The sequence below is a fragment of the Daphnia pulicaria genome, chromosome 1, assembly GCF_021234035.1.
Source record: "Daphnia pulicaria isolate SC F1-1A chromosome 1, SC_F0-13Bv2, whole genome shotgun sequence".
NCBI classification, from domain to species: domain Eukaryota; kingdom Metazoa; phylum Arthropoda; class Branchiopoda; order Diplostraca; family Daphniidae; genus Daphnia; species Daphnia pulicaria.
This window is the reverse complement of record NC_060913.1, coordinates 26,262,754-26,281,673: the sequence shown is the minus strand read 5'-3', so window position 1 is coordinate 26,281,673 and position 18,920 is coordinate 26,262,754. Positions and strand designations below refer to the sequence as shown.

Here is an 18,920-nt window from a genome sequence, read left to right as displayed (position 1 = left end):
AGGGGAATTCGACTGGAAGATAAATGACTGGAAGAATAAAGCGGAAGGATGGGACTGGATAGGACTGGAAAAAAAGGAAAAGAGGAAGAAAATGAAAGAAAGTGGATGGAAGAAATGGACCGGAAGTAGAACAGGTAAGAATTCGACTGGAAGATAAATGACTGGAAGAATAAAGCGGAAGGATGGGACTGGATAGGACTGGAAAAAAAGGAACAGAGGAAGAAAATGAAAGAAAATGGACACAGTGGCCGCTCTGGCGCTGGGCAAATTTTTTGCAGCGGGCCTGGGTCTGGTCCTGTAACGGCGCCTACGCTTGCGCTTATCTTGTTCCTTGGTGCAGCCCAATCGGTTTAAGAGCTCTTGTGGCGAATCGACCTTTCTACGCCGATCTTGAACTGTCGCAGGTCAACGGAACCCTTTGTCCTCGTCGCTCGGCTTACACGCCAACCCTCAATTCGCGTTTGGCTTCACTCTGGCGTCACATTTCAAAGTCAGCGAGCCTTTCGAGTGGCCGCAACGGGCGTTTCAACCAGCGGTTGTTCCATTGCCTGATTTCTCCTATTTTAGTCCAGTGGGTCGCGACGCGGCCAACAGCAGTCCTCCGTGGAAGAAAAAAAGGACGACACAGGTGCATGGCCATTCAGGACGGTAATAATGATGAAATTTCTTTAAAATCTGTTTCTGGTAGATGATGAGTAACTAATTAATCAATAATTTTATTTTTCCAGTCTTTCCGAAGGAGTAGCTTCGTGGATCGGAAAATCCGTCACCGTTTCAGAGCCGAGCCGAGCTGGATGGAATTCGGAGCTGCTAATACACCTACCGGTCTCCCATCCGGTGCTCATTTGCATGCTCATCTACAACCGTCATCGAGATGTCGGTGCCATTCCCTTGGAATCGGAATCGTGCCGCCTTCTCATTCGTTCTTTGGAAGGATCGCTCACACTTTCTCGAAGAAAAGATCTGATTCTTCCCTTCCACGTGTTTATGAAGATCCGGATGAACTGGCTTCTTCCAATCAGGTTTGATTAATGCCATTTCAATAATAACGTGCAAGTTTTTTTTAACAGGATGAATATTTATTAGATGGTCGTGGATGTGCCAATAGAAGTCCAAATTCGGTATGAGATCGGACGTATTATCGGTGACGGTAATTTCGCAGTTGTTCGTGAGGGAATCGACAGGTAAGCAATCAACTCTTTTGTTGTTAAAGGTTTAAAATACAAGTTTGTTTTTGTTTGTATAGGCGAACACGAGATCGTTATGCTTTGAAGTTAATTGACAAAAAGCGTTGCCAAGTAAGAAATCAAGATTATCTTTTAAACATAACAAGGTAATTAATTTTTCGGTTTATTGCTAGGGTAAAGAAGTGGTACTTGAAAGCGAAGTTCAAGTTTTGGGTCGTTTAAGACATCCAAATGTGGTTAAGCTGTATGATGTCATTGATGCCAACAGTATTCTTTGTCTTGTTTTGGAACTTGTAGAGGTAAGAAACCCGGATATTCAAAACCCGGAGTTAAATTCATGTTTTTTCATACATGTTAAACAGGGTGGCGACTTGTTTGACGCTATTGCAGCTGCCGGCAAGTTTAGTGAACCGGAAGCCAAACGAATGACGTCGGATTTGGCTTCAGCCCTTTCCGATCTCCATTCGCTCAATATTGTCCATCGTGACGTGAAACCGGAGAACCTTTTTGTAAGATTTACATAGTTGGATCATTGGAATCGGTCAAGTGCTAAGAACATTTTAATTATCTACTCAGGTCGTGAATTTACCAGACGGAATGCGCTCCTTGAAACTAGGCGACTTTGGTTTAGCTGAAGAGACGCATCAACTGCTGTACACGGTTTGTGGTACACCCACTTACGTGGCTCCCGAAATCCTTCTTGAGACGGGATACTGGCTGAAAGTGGACGTATGGGCTATGGGTATGGCTTCCAATCATAAGTATTACTTACACTCATAATCATAATAATAACTCGTTATCTAGGAGTTATTGTTTTCATCCTACTATGTGGTTATCCACCTTTCGTGAGCCCAACCAATGATCAAGAGGAGCTTTTTGAAACTATTTTGGCTGGACATTTTGAATTTGCATCACCATATTGGGATGATGCTAGCCAGATGGCTAAAGACATGATTACGCTCATGCTCCAAACTGATCCTGGGCTGAGATTTTCTGCGTTGTAGAGGTTCTCCAACATCCGTGGTTAACGGTCTGTCTTTGAATGTACAAGTTTCTTAAATCTTTTAGCCATTAATTTTTTTTTTAATTATTCGCAGGAGGATGAAGATTGGCCCGACACTCAACAGTGTAGTCGTTTAGGACTTCATTTTGACACAAGTCATTCTGCGACTGAATTGTCAGTTGCACAAGTTACTGCTAAAACTTCACCCAAGTCACTTATGTGTGTGTGTGTGTGTGATTTTTTTCAGATTTTTTGTCCATTAATTAAATAATAATAAAAAGTCAAAACTACTCAATTTGGTATTTTTTTTGTTCTCGTTCGTTTCGTTTTGAAACTTGCTTGTATTTTTTTTTGAGAGGGAAAAAAAATAGAAGGAAGGCAGAACGGACAAGGAAAGAGCGAGACAGCGCGCAAAAAAAGGGCGTGGTTTTGGGGGGGAGGGGAGGGCAAGGGGGGGTACGGTAGAGCCATTTAAATTCCAAAAATAAAAAAGGCCGACATGTGATATAATAATAGTAATAATAAAATCATTCGAAAAAAGATGATCAAAGCCCTTTTTCTCATTTGTCTTTTGTTTTAATGCTCTACAATTCAAATATAGTATGGCGCGAATAATAATGATCCAAATATCAAAAAAAGCTTGGCGATCACCTTTGAAAAAATGGCGTTCAAAAATAATTCAAAAGGCACTTTCGAATGAATCAGGAAAAAAAGGAAAAGAGGAGGAGGGAGTATAGAGAATCTCTCGCTACAATTTTTAATTTTTTCCAATTGTGTGGAATCAAATCAAAGCCGAAAGTTAGTGTTAATTAACAAGTTTTTGTTTGGCCCATGAAATATAAAATCGAAAAAACACAATGAAAGGGAGAGGCGAGAGAGAGAGGAGAGAAGAAAAATCAAAAAATTCAAATGGACAAAAGGAGAGAGGAGCAAATGAAAACAAGAAGTGTGGGTGAGAGAGTGTGGCCTTTTTCTCTCCAAAATTATTTTTCTTTTTTTTTTTTGACTGGAACAACAACAACAACACAAACACACACAGAAATTATGCAGCGATCAAGGCTCACTTTTTGTTTGCAAATTTTTTTTTGTTCAACTCTCCGCCCTCCCTTTTTTTTTTCTTGTTAACATTCCAAAACTCTCCGTCCGGCTTAATTTTTTTTTTTTTTAATTGAATTTAAAAAAAAAGGAAGTTATTTTTACTTTTTTGTTAGCTTTTTTTCGGGCCGACAATGCAAAAATAATAAAAAAATCACGACGAGAGAGATAGAAAAGAAAAAAAAGGAAGGTAAAAAAGAGTTTGTCATAACACACGTCGTATATCATGAGGCGGGGATCAATTCAACGAAAGGGGGCAGGGGGGTGAAAATTAAAAAATAATATTATAACGAGTTAATAATTAAAATGATAAAAAAATTTCTAACTAAATTTTTTGCAAATTTTGGGTTAATTTGGTAGAAATTTTGACACAAAACTCTTTGTCTTCTGGGTTTATATATCATAAAAATAAGCTGCAATTTTTTTTTATTTTTTTTTTATTTTTGAAATGTTTTTTTTTTTTGTCATAATAACTTTGGGGCCGGTTCAGCGTAGTAGCGGGAAAAAAATTTTTTTTTTGTTTTCAGAAAAAAAAAGTCTAAATCTTGTGGCACAATTTCGTTCAACAATGTAAAAATGACACACTTGATATATATATATATAGCTCAGCGCCCGTCGTCTCGACGGAACGGACGGGCCGGCATATTATTATTATGATTTTGATCTCTACGAGAGAGTGTGTGCGTTTGTGTGTGTCATGGAGTATTTTCTTTCGTAAATTTTTGGGGGTATTTGTTTGTTTGTTTTGTTTTGTTTTAGGGCTTACTGTGCACGGTCAGGTACGCAGACGACTCCACTTGACTGGCCGGGTTGGTGGCGAGACACGTGTAGACGCCCGAATCCTCCGGGTAGGTGGTTTTGATCAATAAGACCGCGTGGTTACCTTCCTGGATCATCTGCTTCAAGACGGACAAGACGGACAAAACGGAAAAATAGAGACGGGCACAACAACAAATTCACAGAAAAAGAAAAGAAATGGAAAGAATAGAAGAAATTAGAATAGCCCCCAAAGAGAAAAAAATTGAAATTCAAGTTAATACCTGAAAGTCGCTGGACGGCGGGATGATCTGGCCCTCCCTCATCCACTGGATGGTCGGCAGCGGAGTGCCGCTGACCAAAGTGCGGAACTGGACGGGGCTGCCCTCAACGACGTTGACGTCTTCCAGGTTGGTCAACGACGGCGGAACGTCGCCGGAATCGCGAGCTGTTAAAGCCAAAAAAAAAGTTCAAATTGAAATTGAAATTGAAATTGAAATTGAAATCCTTAAATTGAAATGTAAGGAGATTTACCGATGACGTGGAGGCTGGCGGAGCACTCGGCCTGGCCGGTGGCGTTGCTGGCCACACATCGATAAGTGCCTTCGTCTTCCGGGAAAGCTTCCGAGATGCGGAGGACGTGGGTGTCGCTACCTTCCTGCGACATGATGAAATAGCGCGAAGGTTTGATCTGATGGCCGTCCTTCTCCCAGTTGATCTGCGGGGCCGGATTGCCGGCCACACGGCAGCGGAAGACGGCCGCTTGGCCTTCCGGAACGTTCTGCTCCTTCATAGCCAGCGAGAAGCGAGGCGACGAGGTCGAGGATTTCGACGATCCTTTAGCTTCCGGCGAAGATCCACCCGACTTGACCACCTGGGCTATCTCGACGTAGCACTGGGCCTCGCAGCGGCCCTCGCCAGCCGAGTTGATGGCAACGCACTCGTAGATGCCAGAGTCTTCCGGCAGCGTTTCGATGATGATGAGCGTGTAGACGTCGTCCTCCTCCAGGATCTTGTAGCGGATGTCGGAGGCGATCTTCCGGCCGTTCTTGAGCCAGTAAATGTCCATGGGCTTGGTGCCCGTCACTTTGGCGTCGAAGCGGATCAGCTGGCCGGCGCTTAGAATAGCGACAGGAGGGTGCTTGACGCTCGTGTCCTGGATGGTGCTGAGGAAGGAAGGCGGGACGAGTCCGCCGCGGCCGACGGGCCGCTCCTCCACCACCAAGTTGGCGCTGCACTTGGCCCCGCCTCCGTGGTTCTCGGCCACGGCGGCGAAGATTCCGGAATCCTCCATAAAGACCTGGCGGATCGTCAGCACCGACTTGGATCTGAAGTTGTGGATCTGGAACTCGGACGAGTTCTTGATGGGGAAATCCTCACGGAACCAGGTGACGGTCGGCGTTGGATCGCCCTCGAATTCCACCTCGAAGCGGGCGCTCTCGTGCTCAAACACTCGGCACGGCTGGATCTTCTTGGTGAAGAACGGCGGCACGGCCGGTTTCTATTTTTAATTTTAAAAAATAAATAAATAAACGGAAATTAATTGCGTTCAAAATATTTTTTTCTAATTCTGAAATTTTTTCTTCCGGAATTCCGGAAGAAAAAAAATTCCGGAAAAATAAAATTTTTGGTTTGATTTGATTACCACTTGGCCCTGGACGACGCGTTCGTGGGTGCGGCCCTTGTGCTCGACTTCGGTGGTCTCGGTGGCCGTGATCTTGCGGGTGATCTCCATCTGGCCCTTGGTCTCCTTCTGGACCTGCTTCTGCTTGGCCACGTGAACCTCACGGCCGTGAACAGACGACTCGAACGGGTCTGGCGGCACTCCGCCGCGATCAGAGTCGATGTGCACCTCCGACCGGTGGGCCTCGCTCGTCTTGCGGCTGGTCGCCGTTTGGCGCTCCACCGACTGGCGGCTGATGACTGTCGTCATCTGGTCGTGTCTCTGTTCCGTCTGCTCCGACGAGTGATCCCTATTTGGAAAAATTTAAATTCTCAAAATTATTTGGCGGGAAAATTTGAAAATTTCGAAAAGATTTACAATTTGGTTTCGTAGCTCTGGGCCATGCCCTTGGCCATGGAACTCTTGACAATCTTCTCGCCCGGAATGGCGAACTGGTGCGAAGCTTCTCGCAATTTCACCTCCTTGTGTACGACATTATCCTCCAGCTGGACAAAGAATAATTAAAACAAAATAAAAATTAGAATTTGTTATTTAAATTTCCCGCTGAAAATGTCGGGGGCGATCGGACGGACCTGTTTGAGGCTCTTGTAATAGTCGTCGTTCTTCTTGCTCTTGACCTGTCGCTGCCACTCCGTTTCCGTCTCCTGGACCGACTTCTTGGTGAAGAACTCGGCCGCAGAATCGCTCTGGGCCTGGCGGGACGGGTCCTCGAAGCGGCGCTGGAGCTCGCCGCTGTCCTGTCGATCCTTCTGGTAAGTTTTCAGGTCGCTATCATACCATGCTGGACAGACAAAGAATAGGACAAAGGGCCGCTAAAGATTTTTCATTTCTTTTTGGTTCGGGGGTTGCGTCGACTAATTCAGAAGAAAAATAAAACCAACAAACTGGACACGGACGGACGGGGGTTGGAGAAGAGAGTCCATTCAAAAAATCCCTGAGCTCTCAGAGATTATTGGAAAAAAAAGGAGCCGGACAGAAAAAAAAAAGGTGGGAAAAAGTAGTCTAGAAGACGGAACAGACTACAAAGACACAGCTGGACTAAAATAATAAAAATAAATAAAGAAAGGAAAGAGAAAAAATTTCTGGGGAAGCAGCTCTCATCACAAATACCTTACCCTTGCCGGATTCGAACCAACGGGGACCTTCGGCGGATGTCGGGCCATGGAGGAGAGAGAGGGGGAGGGAAAATGGGGAGGGGCGAAATGTTTTTTTGAGTGTGTCATGTTCATGTGAAAAGTGTGTCGTGTTTTGAGAAGAAGAAAGAAAAATCGAAAAAAAAGCTCCTGGGACGAGCGAAAACCTGGAAATTTCTTAACTCAATTTGAAATTAGTCACAAAATCATCCGGAGTTGGACGACGGCCCTAGAAGAGGGGGAAAGAGAGAGCGGATCAAATCAGTGGGGAGGAGGCGGGCAAGACTCACGTTTGGGTGAATTCTTGAGGACACCGCGGTGGTCGTCGTTGCGGGCCGTGACTTTGAGCTCCACGACGCAGCTGGCCGATCCCTGCGAGTTGCGGGCCACCACTTCCAGTTTGCCGTCGTCGTATTGGCGCGTCTTGGGGATGTCCAGGTGCCACATGCCGTCGTACGTCAACTTGTTTCGAGTGCCCTGGATAGACAGAAACAAAAAATTGAATGAATTTGCCCGTCTCTTTCTATTTTTAAATGTTGTCCTTACATTGATGACAGTGTGTCCGTTCAGGATCCACATCACCCTGGGGCGAGGGTAGCCGGTGACTCGGCAGCAGAAACGGGCCCATTCGCCTTCCATCACCTGGACGTTCTTGGGCTGGAGGACGAAGACGGGCTTCTCCTTTAGCACCTCGGCTTCAGCCCTCTCGTCCGGCATTCTAAATCATTCAACCAAAAATGGAATTAAGTCCAGCAAAAGAAAATAATTCAATTGATGGGAGACGGACCTCTGCCAGGAGGCTTCCATTTCGCGGATCATTTCCACGCTCTGCATGCCCTTGGGCAGCTGGGAATCGTAAATGATGCCCTTGCTGCCCGTCGTCTTGATGAAGGCCCTAGTCTCGTCCATGCCGTACTTATTGGTGGCCCGGCAGACGTACTCGCCGGAATCCTCCGGGTAGACCCAGCCGAAATTCATGGCCACGTAGCCAAAGTCGTAGATGGGCGTGAAGCCGTGAAGCGGGTCTTGTAGGCCAGCGGCTTGCCGTTGAAGAACCACTCGACCCGCATGTTGGGGTCGCCGACCGGGGCCAGCTGGCACTCGAACTTGGTCATCTCCATCTCCTTAAGCTCCAGCATGTCCATGATCTGAGTCACGAAGCGCGGCGGCTGGCGCTTGTCGGCGTCATAGATGTCGTCCTCCGTCAGGAAGATCTCGGACGTGTATTTCTTCAGGGCCGCTTCCATCTGCAGAAGCGTCTCAGATTTCTTCATGCCGCGGGGCATCTGGTTCTGCATGATGATGGCCGGAACACCTGGAATTTAAAAATTGAAAATGAATTTTTTTTTCCGGAATTTCTTCCGGCTGGATCATAATTGTTTTTTCTTCCGGCCGAATTAATTAAGATGAAAATCAAATGTCTTACTTTTGCATGTGAGGCTGGCCTTGGTGGTGGCCTCGCCTTTGCGGTTAAAGGCTCGGCACATGTACTCGCCGGCGTCTTCCGGATAGGCGTACAAAATATCCAGGGAGACGAAGCCCAGCTCAAAAACGGTGCGGAAGCGATGGCCGCTCTGCAGGAGCTTGCCGTTGTGGTACCACTCGACCCGCAGGTTGGCGTCCGTCTTGGGCTCCACCCGGCACTCGAAATGGGCATTGTCACCTTCTTCCATCGACACTTCCGTCACCTGCTGGGTGAAATGAGGCGCCACTTCGGGCGTGTCCTCCTGGAAGCGCTCGACGACCGGGCCGCGCTCCAAGTCTCGGAGCTTCTCGCCCGTCATGCCCTGCGGCAGTTGCGAGTCCGTGTTGACGCCTCGCTTGCCCTTGGTGACCAATTTGGCCTTGGTGGTGGCCGAGCCCCAGCGGTTGGTAGCCCGGCAGACGTACTCGCCGGCGTCGCGCGGGAAGGTCCAGTCAATGTCCAGGACCACGAAGCCGAAATCGTCCAGCATGCGGATGCGCGAGCCAGAGCCCAGCGGGCGCCCGTTGTGGAACCACTCGATGCGCATTGAAGCGTCGCCGACAGGCTCGACCCGGCAGTCGAAATGGGCCGCCTGGCCCTCGACCAGGTCCAGGTCCTTGATCTCGCTGACGAACTTGGGCGGGTTGGGCTGCTCGTCGGCCGCCGCGGCCGGCTCGTCCCTCTTGTAGAGGTTCTCCTCCAGCTTCTGGATGGCCTGGGTGCCGCTCTTGAAGCTCTGCGGCAGCTGCGGCTCCAGGACGATGCCCTGACGGCCCTTGACCTGCAGAGTGCACGAGACAGAGGCCTCGCCGTGCTTGTTGCTGGCCTTGCACGTGTAGAGGCCGGCGTCGCGGGAGTAGACGCCCGTCACCTCCAGGATGACGAAGCCAAAGTCGGAAATGGTCTTGACACGCGAGCCGGCCAGCAGGGCCTTGCCGTTGTGGAACCACTCGACCCGCAGGCTGGGATCGCCCACCGGAGTCAATTTCGTTTCAAAGTGGGCCAGCCCGTTCTCCGGTAGGAGGAGATCGCCCGGCTGGCTCAAAAACTCGGGCGGTTTGCCGGTGTCAGTTTCGGCCGCTTGGTCGGCCGGACGTCCGCCCAGTCCTTCCAATTCGGCGATGCGCTCGATGGTCCGCTCCATGCCCTTGGGCAGCTGGGACTCGAAAATGACGTTGCGCTTGCCTTGGCATTTGAGCGAGGCCGAAGTGACGGCCTCGCCGTAGTCGTTGGTGGCCCGGCAAGAGTACTCGCCGGAATCCTCTGGGTAGACAGGCGAGATCTCCAAGATGACGAAGCCGAAATCGCTGAACGTACGGATGCGAGAGCCCGTCTTCAGAGGTTTGCCGTTGAAGAACCATTCGACCTGAAAAACAAGAAAGACAAGACGGGCAAATGATCATTTCTGGTTGCCCAGCAATTTTGGTTTTATTTTATTTTCTCACCTTGAGTTTTGGATCGTCCGTGGGAGTCAAACGGCCCTCGAAGTGGGAATTCTCTCCTTCCCGAAGTCCGGCCACGTTGTTGAGCGGGACGGTGAAGACGGGCGCCTGGCGGCGGACCTCCTCCACGGCTCCGTCGTAGCGCTCCTTGTCCTCCAGCGAGGTGTAATAGGGATGGCGACTTCACGAAGCGAATCCGCTAAAATGTGTTTCAAAAAGTGTAAGTTGAAAAATGAACTCAAAACCATTTAAAATTTAGCCTTACACTCTGGTCCATTTTCTTGGACATTTCCCCATCCGACGACGGTGCAAAGTGTGTCGTTCCGCGGGTAATAACCCAAACTAGGTAGGCATGCGGGAGCGGTCCACTGGTTCAGTTGGAAGGGTTCTTGCACTCGCAACAAGGTAATGTCATTTTCTAGTGTAAGCGGATTATATTTCGGGTCGACGTAGACTGAAAGGACGGCACGAGTTTGTTCCAGAGGAGAGAAAGAAGACCGTCGTAGCATTCCCAATTGAATTTCAAAGTGGGATTTCTCTAACCTTTATCAAAATCAATGTAATAAGATTAATGAACAATGATTAAGGAAATATAAAACGTGTCATTTACATATGGAAACAATGCCCAGCTGTCAGAATCCAGCTATTATCTAGAAGAGAACCACCGCACTTGAACTCCCCATCGCGAATGATGGCTACTACCCATGGCCAAGCGCCCATGTTACTTTCACGACCGCCAACAATTCTGTCCAATGTGCCTCGTCTCTTACGTCCTGAAAAATGTTACGTGAATCCAGCTTAAATAACACGCAAACTGTTAAAAAATATAAGAGATATACTTACGTTGAACCAGTGATTCCGGATAACGGCCAGTGAGGCGACTACACCTAGACCCATGGCAGGACTTACGGAACCGACGAATTGGGGCATTCACTTCCACATCCATTGAGGGTTGGTCTGTTGAGATACAAATTCAACACATTAATCTGCTTCCGCTGCTCGCTGATGTGCTCCTCCTGCATGGTCCGTTCGCGCGACCATTCCGCCTTCTCCTTGGACAGCCGATCCTGCAGGTTGCGCAACTCCTCCAGCCGCTGGTTGTGACTGGCCTTGTGCTGGAATTTGGCCAAAGTGGCCGACGAGGAGCCGAAAGGAGCCGACGTCAGGGCCGTTCCGCTGTGACTGGCTTTGATCTCGGCCAGGAAATGGTTGCGCAACGATTCAAAGGCCGTCGCTTGACTGGACAACAGACACAGGAGCGTGCTGACGTTGTGGACCAGCTCCAATCCCATCGCCTGTTGGTCGCCGTTCAACTGCAAGACGGGCGGAGTCTGGGCCGACCAGGAAGCCGGTTGTTCGTTGGTTGTTCGTTGTTGTTGTCGTCGACTCGACGGCCGTCAAATCGGTGGCCGACTTCTTCTTGACGCAGCCCTTCTCCTTGCCGTTCTGGTCGAATCCGCCGAACGTTTCGGCCCGTTTGGGCAGCAGAGGCATCGAGAACGTGTCGCTGTGCCTCTCGCCCACCGAGCTGACGCTGCGGGACAAGTTCCAGTTGGCGGCCGCGTTGCTGGAGAGGAGCAAACCCAGGAGGCGGCAGAGTTTCGTCATGGCCTGCGACAGCGTTTCCTTGGCCTGGGCAGACTGGAATCCCTGCTCGACCAGGTGACTGTATTTGGGCGGGGCGCTGTCCGAGCCCAGGAGGAGCCAGGAGCTGGTGCTGTCCTCGTTGTTGGCCAGCAGCTCCACCAGCTCGCAAAAGGTGGCCATCTTCTCTTCCAGCAAACTGCCCAGCTGTCGATCCTTCTCCCTCAGGGTGGCGATCAGCTGGCGGGTCTTAATGTCCTGGGCCTCGCGGATTTTGCGCTGCTCCTCACCTTCGCTCACGTTCCCTTCCTCGTCTTCCGGACACTGTTCCACGGCCGCCCGGATCGTATCGATCCAGATGCGCTTCTCGCGCGGATTCTGGCACTGCAGCTCGTACATTTCCGGCTCGTCCGGATTGGAACTGATCAAGTAAATGCTCCGCGTATCCTGGCCGCCGGCTTTCTCGCGGACAAATAACTTTTGCAGCGAAATGACTCCGGCCTGGAATTGAATTGAATTAGATTCGATTAATTTAAATGGGAAATTAATTAAATTAGGGGGGCGGTGGTACCTTGTTGTCCTGAGTGACGAAATGGAATTTTTGGTTCGACTCCTGAAGGAAGAAAACAACGTCCGAGAGGACGACGACCGTGACCAGTTGGACTTTGCCCCTGGCGTGATTGAGATAGGCCACGCCCTCGAACATGAGCCGCCGGTTGCTGGAGAGGAGGTCCGACTTTTTGAACTTTTTGTTCTTGTAGGTGGTGGCCGATTCGGCGTCGATCTTGTTGTAGACTTCAATCAGCCTCAACTTGCGCTCCTTTTCGGCCACTTGGGCGTTGACTCCAATCAAAATGTCCTGGCAGGATCGATCGAAATAAATTGGAAAGTTAATTGGGGAAACATTCGCGGCGGATTTTTCCAGCAAACCTTGACGAAGCCGAGGACTTGCTGGAGTTTGAGACACTCTTCCGGCTGCTCCCTGGACGTCTTGATGAGAGGATCGATGAGGAGCGGGTACTTGGTGATGCGCTGCGTGACAAAGAGAATGCACTCGGGGATGCCCTTCTTCTTGCACAGCGGATTCAACGTGCACTGGCGGGCGAAAGCGGCAAACTTGCGATCCTCCTTGATCATCTCCTTGTACATGGACACCGCCTCCTGGTGGCGGCTACAAAATTCACCGTATAGAGAGCACAGCTGGTCGCCCAGCAGACCGGAGAACTGGACCCGCAGAATGTCCTCGATGGTCGACACGATCGACTCCTGACGCTGGCGCTGCCTCAGGCGGCGCAGGAACTGCAGGTGGTACTCAATCAGCTCCTCCAGGCACGGGAAGATCCTGTCGACCGTCTCCGAACTCAGCCGCATCTCCCTCCGCATTCCTTCGGCGAAAATCTGAATCCAGCAAAAATGGACTCGTTAAGTGAATTGAAATGATTTAAGTTTAATTATTTCACCTTTTGCATGACTTTGAGCGTGAGGCAGTGATGTTTCTCGGTGATGATAAACTCGTAAATGTGCTCCTGTCGTTTGATTTCCTTCTCCTTCAATTTCTTGGAGATTTTCTTGTCGACCGTGCCCACCCAGGCCTCGGCCTCTTCGTCCAGGATGCCCAGCTCGGGGTCCAGATCCAAGTCTTTGATATCGGCAGCATTGAAAACTGTTTTGTATCACAAATAAGAATGAATATTAAATCTTATCAGGAGCGGGAAATTTGAAAAATTAATTATTACCTCCTTCGATGGTGTCGTGTCCATCTCCTTCGTTGGTTCTGCAACGAACCAACCAATAAAACAAAAAAAGGGGAAATTAATAAAAAGAAAGAAATTTAGTTTCAACGAAATGAAAAAGAAGTGGAGTGAACACTCACGCATGACTGGGTTGATCCTCGCTGGGAGTATTGCTCGGATCATTGGGATCCTTGTCGGCGCCGGCCCCGCATTTGCTTCAATTACCAAAAAGAAGAAAAGAAACAAAAAAAAAGTCCAATTTCAAATTAGAACGAGAAGAAAAGAAAAGGAGAAAAACAATCAACAACAAGTCCAAGATCTAAAACACCAGGGGGCTCTGCATTCGTCACGATCGTGCGGGGGAGTCCACATTCACGACATTTGGCTGGACCGAAAATTACCACAAGGGATTGTCATATCATGCAAATGATTCATTTAAACCATAAAATCAAAAAATTAAGACACGAAAAATCAAATTGAAAAATTGGGAAATTGGCAATCCAGGAGGGGGCGGATGGACAGACAAGAGACCAAAATTCGGTTCCGTTGGCTTAAAAAAATTCGTCGTGCACAACATCCAGACGACATTGACATCGACGTGTGTTTGGTGTGTTGGTTTGTGTCGAGTGTGTTTATTACGTACTTGACGCCGAGTTTAGCGGCGACGCGCTTCCACTGCGACCGTTGCGACAAGCCGCTGAGCTTGCTAGCGGCGCTGGCCAAGGCCAGTCAATTTTTTTTTTCAAAAGAACAAGCCCAATCAAGATAAAAGGAGAAACAAACAAGAGAGAGAAAGATGAAATCCAACACTTTTGCCATCGGGCGGGAAATTCAAATTTAAAATTTAAAATTTGGGAGGGAAAATGTTCGTTTTAAATGAATTGAATGAAATAGATTTGAGAATTAAATGTTTTACCTGTTGCCGAAGGGCGGACTAGCGATGGGGGTGCTGGGCGTCTGTGAGGAGGAGGCCGGCGTGTTGGTGGCGGCCGTCGACGAGGAATTGGACGACGACGGCAGGGTGGAGCCGATCGACTGGGCCACCGACCAGGTGCTGCCGCTGTTGTTGGCACTCGATCCGGCCGTCACGTGATTGTTGATGGCCGACAGTCCGGCGGAAGTGGCGGCCGACGAGGACGACACCGAGTAGTAAAGGGAGGAGCCGGCCGACGAAGGATTGGAGGCCGTGAAAGCGGCGGCCCCGACGGCCGAGTGCGACGACTGGAGTTTGGCGTGCCCGGCGCCCGTCAGGTTGGCCAGCGACGAGACTTTCCATCCCAGCGGGATGTTCTTGGGCACTTTGAACCGGGTGCAGTCGCTGACCTGGTCGCGACACGAGTTCTCGTGGACGGTGATGGCGCAGCTCTCGCAGCGCAGGGCCGCCTTGTTGGTCAGCGATTTGGAGCAAACGTCGCACGGCTGGGAATTCGAATGGCAAACGGGCACAAACTGGTGCGGCTGCTTCAATTTGCTCTTGTCCTTTTGAATTGAAATTTAAAAAAAATTAAAAATTTGAGCAAAAATTCCGGAATCCGGAATTCCGGAATTGAATTTAAAGATTTACTTTGCGCTTGCGGAAGAAGATGCTGCCGCGCTTCCGTCTCTTGGAAGAATTGGCGTCGTCGTCGTTCTCGAACCCCGGTCTGTGAAAAAATAAAATTCCGTCACGTGAGTTTGAAAATGGGAGGGAAAAATAGAAAAATCACGCGACATTCCGTTGGATGGGTGGAAAAATAAAATAAAATAAAATGAAAATAATAAAACGAAAAACTTACTCGGCGACGAAACTGCCAAGAGAATAACGGGACGAGACGTGATCGTGACTGAGGTGGTGGTGGTGGTTCAAATGCAATTCAGAGTCGTCATCGGTTTCGCTCTCCAAACCAGTGTACGACGAAATACGGGGGGGACGAACTGAACAACAACAACAACATCCATTCAATTGGCGTGTGGGTTGGGACACGAGGGGCGTGGCGAAAATAAAAAAGAAAAACCGAACAAAATTGAGGTCAAAAACTGAACAAAAAAGGAAAATGAAAGAAAAAGTTTGAAAAATTACGAAGTCGGTCCAGCCGCTGTGGCCGTCATCAGGATGCCCTGCGTTTCCTTGGCCATCATTCCGGCGGCGGAAGGGCCGGGTCCGACGGAAGGGCCAATGATAGCGGCGGCCATGGTGACGGATGCCGCGCTGCTGGCCGAATTGGAACCGCCCGTCGAGTTCTTGATGCTCGACAAAGTCAGGGCCGTCAAATTGGACCCGTCCTTGACGGCCAGGATCGACGGAGTGGAAATGGATTTCTGCAGCGTCAAAATGCGCGGCGACAGCCACTTGGATGGATCGCCGTCCCGCCCGCCACCACCGCCGTCCTTGGACATTCCGCGCGGTTTCGTCGGCAGCGCCGGAATCAACTGGATGAAATTTTTCAAAAAATTGACAATTAAATGATTCAAATGTTAAACAAATGACTCGAATCGACTTACGGGAAATCCCATGTCGTTGAGTGAGTGGGTCGAGTGCCGTCCGGCCAGGACTTTGAGTTCGCCGGACGACAGAGCCGACGACGAGGTGGTAATTCCGGCCTGTCGGGCCCTTGACGAGTGACCACCTCCGGCGGCGTCTTGCTCGTTATCCGTGTCGCCGCTGCTCAAACTGATGCTCCTCGTCCGTCCGCCGACTCCATCCAGAGCTCCTCCTCCTCCTGCCTCTTCTGCGTGCAAAGTGGGAGACAATTAGAACTTTTACATTTCTCCTCCGGTCGGCCGGCCGGCCATCTCGGCTCCTGGACGGGAAGAAGATGTGTGCATACCGTAAGTGATGCCACATGTGCCTCCGGCTGACGCCAATCCCATCTCGTCCACTTCCCACGGGCTGGCCCAGCTGCGTCGCCGCTTCGATCCGTTGGCCAGGCCGGCCTTATGACTGGGCCCTCCATCTCCTCCGACTGTGGAATAAAATTAACAACAACCCAGCCGACGGAATAAAAGAATAAATTAGTGAGTGAGGGAAAAGAAGAAAAGTGGACGTCAACGGGAGAAAAACGCCTTCCGGCGCATACCCCAATAATGAGCGGCCATTCCGGGCGGAGTGGGCGAGTCCCAATCGGCCAGCGTGGCACCCAGCCAATTTGCCTCGTTGTTATTGCCATTTCCGTGGCCAGCCAATCCAGACGCAACTCCTCCTTGGCCACCACCGCTACCGCCACTTCCGCTCAGCGACGGGCAGGAAAGGCTCCAGTTGCATCCAGCGCCGACTCCTCCGTAGCGAAGTCTCCTGCCCACCTGCGACTGCACATTTAATTTCAAACAAGAAAAACAAAAATTAAATGGCCGAAATCAAATGAAAAATCTCTGCTGGGCTCCTTATTGGCCCCCCTCCTCCCCACTCTCCCCTTAATGACATTTCCAACCTTCCGGGCGGATGGTAAAAAGGGAGCGGCAGCCGTTGGCAAGTTCCCAATTCACGACGAGATGATCAAATGAAACGATAATTGAATGAAAACCGCCCAGTCAAGTCAAAATTCCAACTCCTCCCTGGGCTCCTTTCACCCCACCCTGGACAAACTGGAATCAAGGAGCCAAGGAAAGTCAAAAGTTGTTAAGTGCTTTTAAGGAGCAACTGGGGTCGGGTGCGGATCGATTGGTGGTGGGGGGGAGTACTTGCTGCCATCTTGATTTTCATTAAGCAACAGATATCTCCTCAAAGGAGCTGGGGGGTAGGAGAACAGGAGCCGTCTCTCAACTCCGACTGTTTTATTGTTGTATGTAAAACGAGGAGTCGGCCAATAGTCTCCCATGTCATCGCACCGTTTCTGCGTGTGTGTGGGGTGGTGCTCCTGGGAAGAGAGACCCTGGGCCGGCATCCGCGTTTGTTTGTTTGTTTGTTTAAAAAAAAAAAAAAAATCCAGGAGCGCTCCTTTTATCTTTGGCTCAAGGTGGGTGGCCCGCCCAATGCAAATAACTGGCGAAAAACGTCACGCAGGCAGACTGGGCGCCTGGGAGTCGAGCAAAAGTTTTTTGTTTTTTTGTTTTCTTCCCCGTCAGGATCTCTCGAGGGAAAGAAGAGAGTCAAAGGGGGGAGAAAAAGAGAGACAATACGGTTGGCAAATGATAATGACAAAGGAGCTGAGAAGAAGAAGGAGCCACCAGAGAGATGAGAGCAGAGCTTTAAGTCATCATTAAGGAGCCTGAAAAGAAAGAAAGAAAGATGAAGGAGATACGAGCGGCAAATCCGCTAATCGATGCCGTGGTGCCCAACTCTCCTCTCTCGCCTTAACGAGCAACTAAACGCAAACCAGCACGAACCCATCAACTCGAATCATCATAAATATCAACCTGATTGCACGTTTTTCTTTCTATAGGAAGCTGATTCAATCGATTCCTCCTCCTCCCTGGGCCGTGACGTGCCATTTTTCGCCTGGGTTGAATTTGATGGATGATGTGTCGGTGCTCACCTCCCGCCATCATCCATCAGATTATTCTTTCCCCCCATTTCGGCACGAAGCGCCAAAAATAAAAAAAAGTTATAAAAGGACGGGCGGATGGATGAATGAACGTCTCTATCAACGGACGATGGGAAGAAAAGAGGAGATCCTGCTGAGAAGGTGATGATTGCCAACTGTATACCTGGAGTCGTAGTGTCTGCACGCTGACTTGTCTCATCCGCTGGATACTCTCCTGGATGCCGTGCAACTGCCGAAGGTTGTCCTCTGCAAAATAGAAAAGAAAAAAGTTCAATTCAATTAAGGATCGACAAATGATATAAAAACGGGAACAAAAAAATTCCTCCATTCAATTTTATTCCTAGAAAAATCCAATTGTCAATTCAACTGAACCCTGAAGGAGAAAAAAAATCCTTTCAGGAGCGCCAGACGCCGTCAAAATGAACAACAACAACATCAATCGGATATCCAGGGAACTCTATACTATACCAGAATGGAAAGGGAGAAATGAATATTGATAAGGAAAAGGATCGATAGGTATTGTCAGGATCTATGCCCTACGACCTGTTGGAACATTTTCCATCCATGTCCCGTCGTCTTCCGTTTCCAAGAGTTTAGTCCGTTTCCATCTCTCGTCTTTTGTGCCCAAACCTAAAGGGGCGCACTACTACTACTACTACTACTCCTACAACTACTATTACTACACACTCTTTCCTTTCAGCCTTTACACACACACAGTGTGTGTGTAAAGGAGCGGAGGCATCCGCAATCCAATCGATAAGAATAAGGGAATGCCATAAGTCGGTGGGACTGCCGTTAAGGAACGAACCCAGGGCCAGGAGATAGGTAGTAAGTAAGTACACACTATACGAGGCAATATAAGGAGCTCCCCACCCCAAAAAAATAATATTATTATTGTATCCAGCGCAACTACACCCGGCCAGTAGGAAAAAGAAAAGTCAAAGACGGATGAAAGGAGAAGAACTATCAAAGATATATGTGGGTGCCCAATCCTTGGGACGGGGTGGGGGCTAAACCGACAAAATAAAAAGGATTTTCGCACAATCCGGAGACACACACACAAGTGCTACTACTAACGTGTACACAGCCGTAGGGGAAAAGGTTCTTTCTCACACGTTATCGATTTTCGAAACCTTTTGGGCCAATCACAAAATACAAAACAAAAACGGGATTCTATTCCGGCGGGATTATTATTTTCTCGGGTAGGAATGAAATTCCATTTCAGATTTCCTTCAGCAGCAGCAGCAGCGAGAACAAACAAATAAACATTTAGAGTCAATCCTTCCATATTTCTCTCCGTGTGTGTGATGGAAATACACACAAGACATTAGCCATTAGGATCCACGGATGAGAAGATCAAGGTGTTTTTTCTTTTTTT

General features: G+C 49.0%; 4 protein-coding genes across 4 annotated transcripts; 1 reads left to right on the top strand and 3 right to left on the bottom strand.

The window, feature by feature from the left end:
- The first annotated feature begins 493 nt into the window (after window positions 1-493).
- On the top strand, window positions 494-2,390 carry LOC124315938 (serine/threonine-protein kinase DCLK1-like). Its single transcript, XM_046781693.1, has 9 exons — window positions 494-648; window positions 729-1,022; window positions 1,087-1,184; window positions 1,247-1,298; window positions 1,361-1,486; window positions 1,550-1,696; window positions 1,764-1,929; window positions 1,992-2,217; window positions 2,285-2,390. Exons 2-8 carry the CDS (start codon window positions 795-797, stop codon window positions 2,189-2,191), a joined length of 1,017 nt encoding a protein of 338 aa, XP_046637649.1. The 5' UTR covers window positions 494-648; window positions 729-794; the 3' UTR covers window positions 2,192-2,217; window positions 2,285-2,390.
- Window positions 2,391-4,024: 1,634 nt separating this feature from the next.
- LOC124320583 (titin-like) lies at window positions 4,025-9,467 on the bottom strand. Its single transcript, XM_046783421.1, has 11 exons — window positions 8,285-9,467; window positions 8,033-8,173; window positions 7,646-7,982; window positions 7,405-7,576; window positions 7,149-7,335; window positions 6,298-6,506; window positions 6,083-6,210; window positions 5,687-6,014; window positions 4,576-5,542; window positions 4,326-4,489; window positions 4,025-4,181 (listed from the first exon to the last, which is right to left on the bottom strand). Exons 1-11 carry the CDS (start codon window positions 9,465-9,467, stop codon window positions 4,041-4,043), a joined length of 3,957 nt encoding a protein of 1,318 aa, XP_046639377.1. The 3' UTR covers window positions 4,025-4,040.
- Window positions 9,468-9,484: 17 nt separating this feature from the next.
- LOC124320577 (serine protease hepsin-like) lies at window positions 9,485-10,711 on the bottom strand. Its single transcript, XM_046783408.1, has 5 exons — window positions 10,609-10,711; window positions 10,376-10,538; window positions 10,031-10,308; window positions 9,769-9,964; window positions 9,485-9,689 (listed from the first exon to the last, which is right to left on the bottom strand). The coding sequence occupies exons 1-4, from the start codon at window positions 10,709-10,711 to the stop codon at window positions 9,795-9,797; spliced, it is 714 nt and encodes a 237-aa protein (XP_046639364.1). The 3' UTR covers window positions 9,485-9,689; window positions 9,769-9,794.
- Window positions 10,712-10,758: 47 nt separating this feature from the next.
- On the bottom strand, window positions 10,759-18,030 carry LOC124320572 (rho guanine nucleotide exchange factor 2-like). The gene is made up of 14 exons (XM_046783406.1): window positions 18,011-18,030; window positions 17,706-17,788; window positions 16,139-16,367; window positions 15,890-16,024; window positions 15,564-15,790; window positions 15,142-15,491; window positions 14,647-14,725; window positions 13,999-14,561; window positions 13,223-13,297; window positions 13,086-13,123; window positions 12,810-13,012; window positions 12,280-12,747; window positions 11,921-12,208; window positions 10,759-11,850 (listed from the first exon to the last, which is right to left on the bottom strand). The coding sequence occupies exons 2-14, from the start codon at window positions 17,739-17,741 to the stop codon at window positions 10,987-10,989; spliced, it is 3,555 nt and encodes a 1,184-aa protein (XP_046639362.1). The 5' UTR covers window positions 17,742-17,788; window positions 18,011-18,030; the 3' UTR covers window positions 10,759-10,986.
- Between the last annotated feature and the right edge of the window lie 890 nt (window positions 18,031-18,920).

What these genes read in the sequence shown, in the direction of transcription:
- LOC124315938 (XM_046781693.1), top strand. Translation starts at nt 795, where the DNA reads ATGGAATTCGGAGCTGCTAATACACCTACCGGTCTCCCATCCGGTGCT. An exon ending in AACTGGCTTCTTCCAATCAG is followed by an intron (nt 1,023 to 1,086) that starts GTTTGATTAATG and finishes AATATTTATTAG; the next exon opens with ATGGTCGTGGATGTGCCAAT. An exon ending in GTTCGTGAGGGAATCGACAG is followed by an intron (nt 1,185 to 1,246) that starts GTAAGCAATCAA and finishes TTGTTTGTATAG; the next exon opens with GCGAACACGAGATCGTTATG.
- LOC124320583 (XM_046783421.1), bottom strand. Translation starts at nt 9,467, where the DNA reads ATGGAGCGGACCATCGAGCGCATCGCCGAATTGGAAGGACTGGGCGGA. An exon ending in GCGTCGTCCAGGGCCAAGTG is followed by an intron (nt 5,543 to 5,686) that starts GTAATCAAATCA and finishes AATTAAAAATAG; the next exon opens with AAACCGGCCGTGCCGCCGTT. An exon ending in CGCCGTCCAGCGACTTTCAG is followed by an intron (nt 4,182 to 4,325) that starts GTATTAACTTGA and finishes GTCTTGAAGCAG; the next exon opens with ATGATCCAGGAAGGTAACCA.
- LOC124320577 (XM_046783408.1), bottom strand. Translation starts at nt 10,711, where the DNA reads ATGGATGTGGAAGTGAATGCCCCAATTCGTCGGTTCCGTAAGTCCTGC. An exon ending in GCTGGGCATTGTTTCCATAT is followed by an intron (nt 10,309 to 10,375) that starts GTAAATGACACG and finishes ATTTTGATAAAG; the next exon opens with GTTAGAGAAATCCCACTTTG. An exon ending in CCAAGAAAATGGACCAGAGT is followed by an intron (nt 9,965 to 10,030) that starts GTAAGGCTAAAT and finishes AACACATTTTAG; the next exon opens with CGGATTCGCTTCGTGAAGTC.
- LOC124320572 (XM_046783406.1), bottom strand. Translation starts at nt 17,741, where the DNA reads ATGAGACAAGTCAGCGTGCAGACACTACGACTCCAG. An exon ending in TGCAGACACTACGACTCCAG is followed by an intron (nt 16,368 to 17,705) that starts GTATACAGTTGG and finishes TTAAATGTGCAG; the next exon opens with TCGCAGGTGGGCAGGAGACT. An exon ending in TCAACGACATGGGATTTCCC is followed by an intron (nt 15,492 to 15,563) that starts GTAAGTCGATTC and finishes AATTTCATCCAG; the next exon opens with TTGATTCCGGCGCTGCCGAC.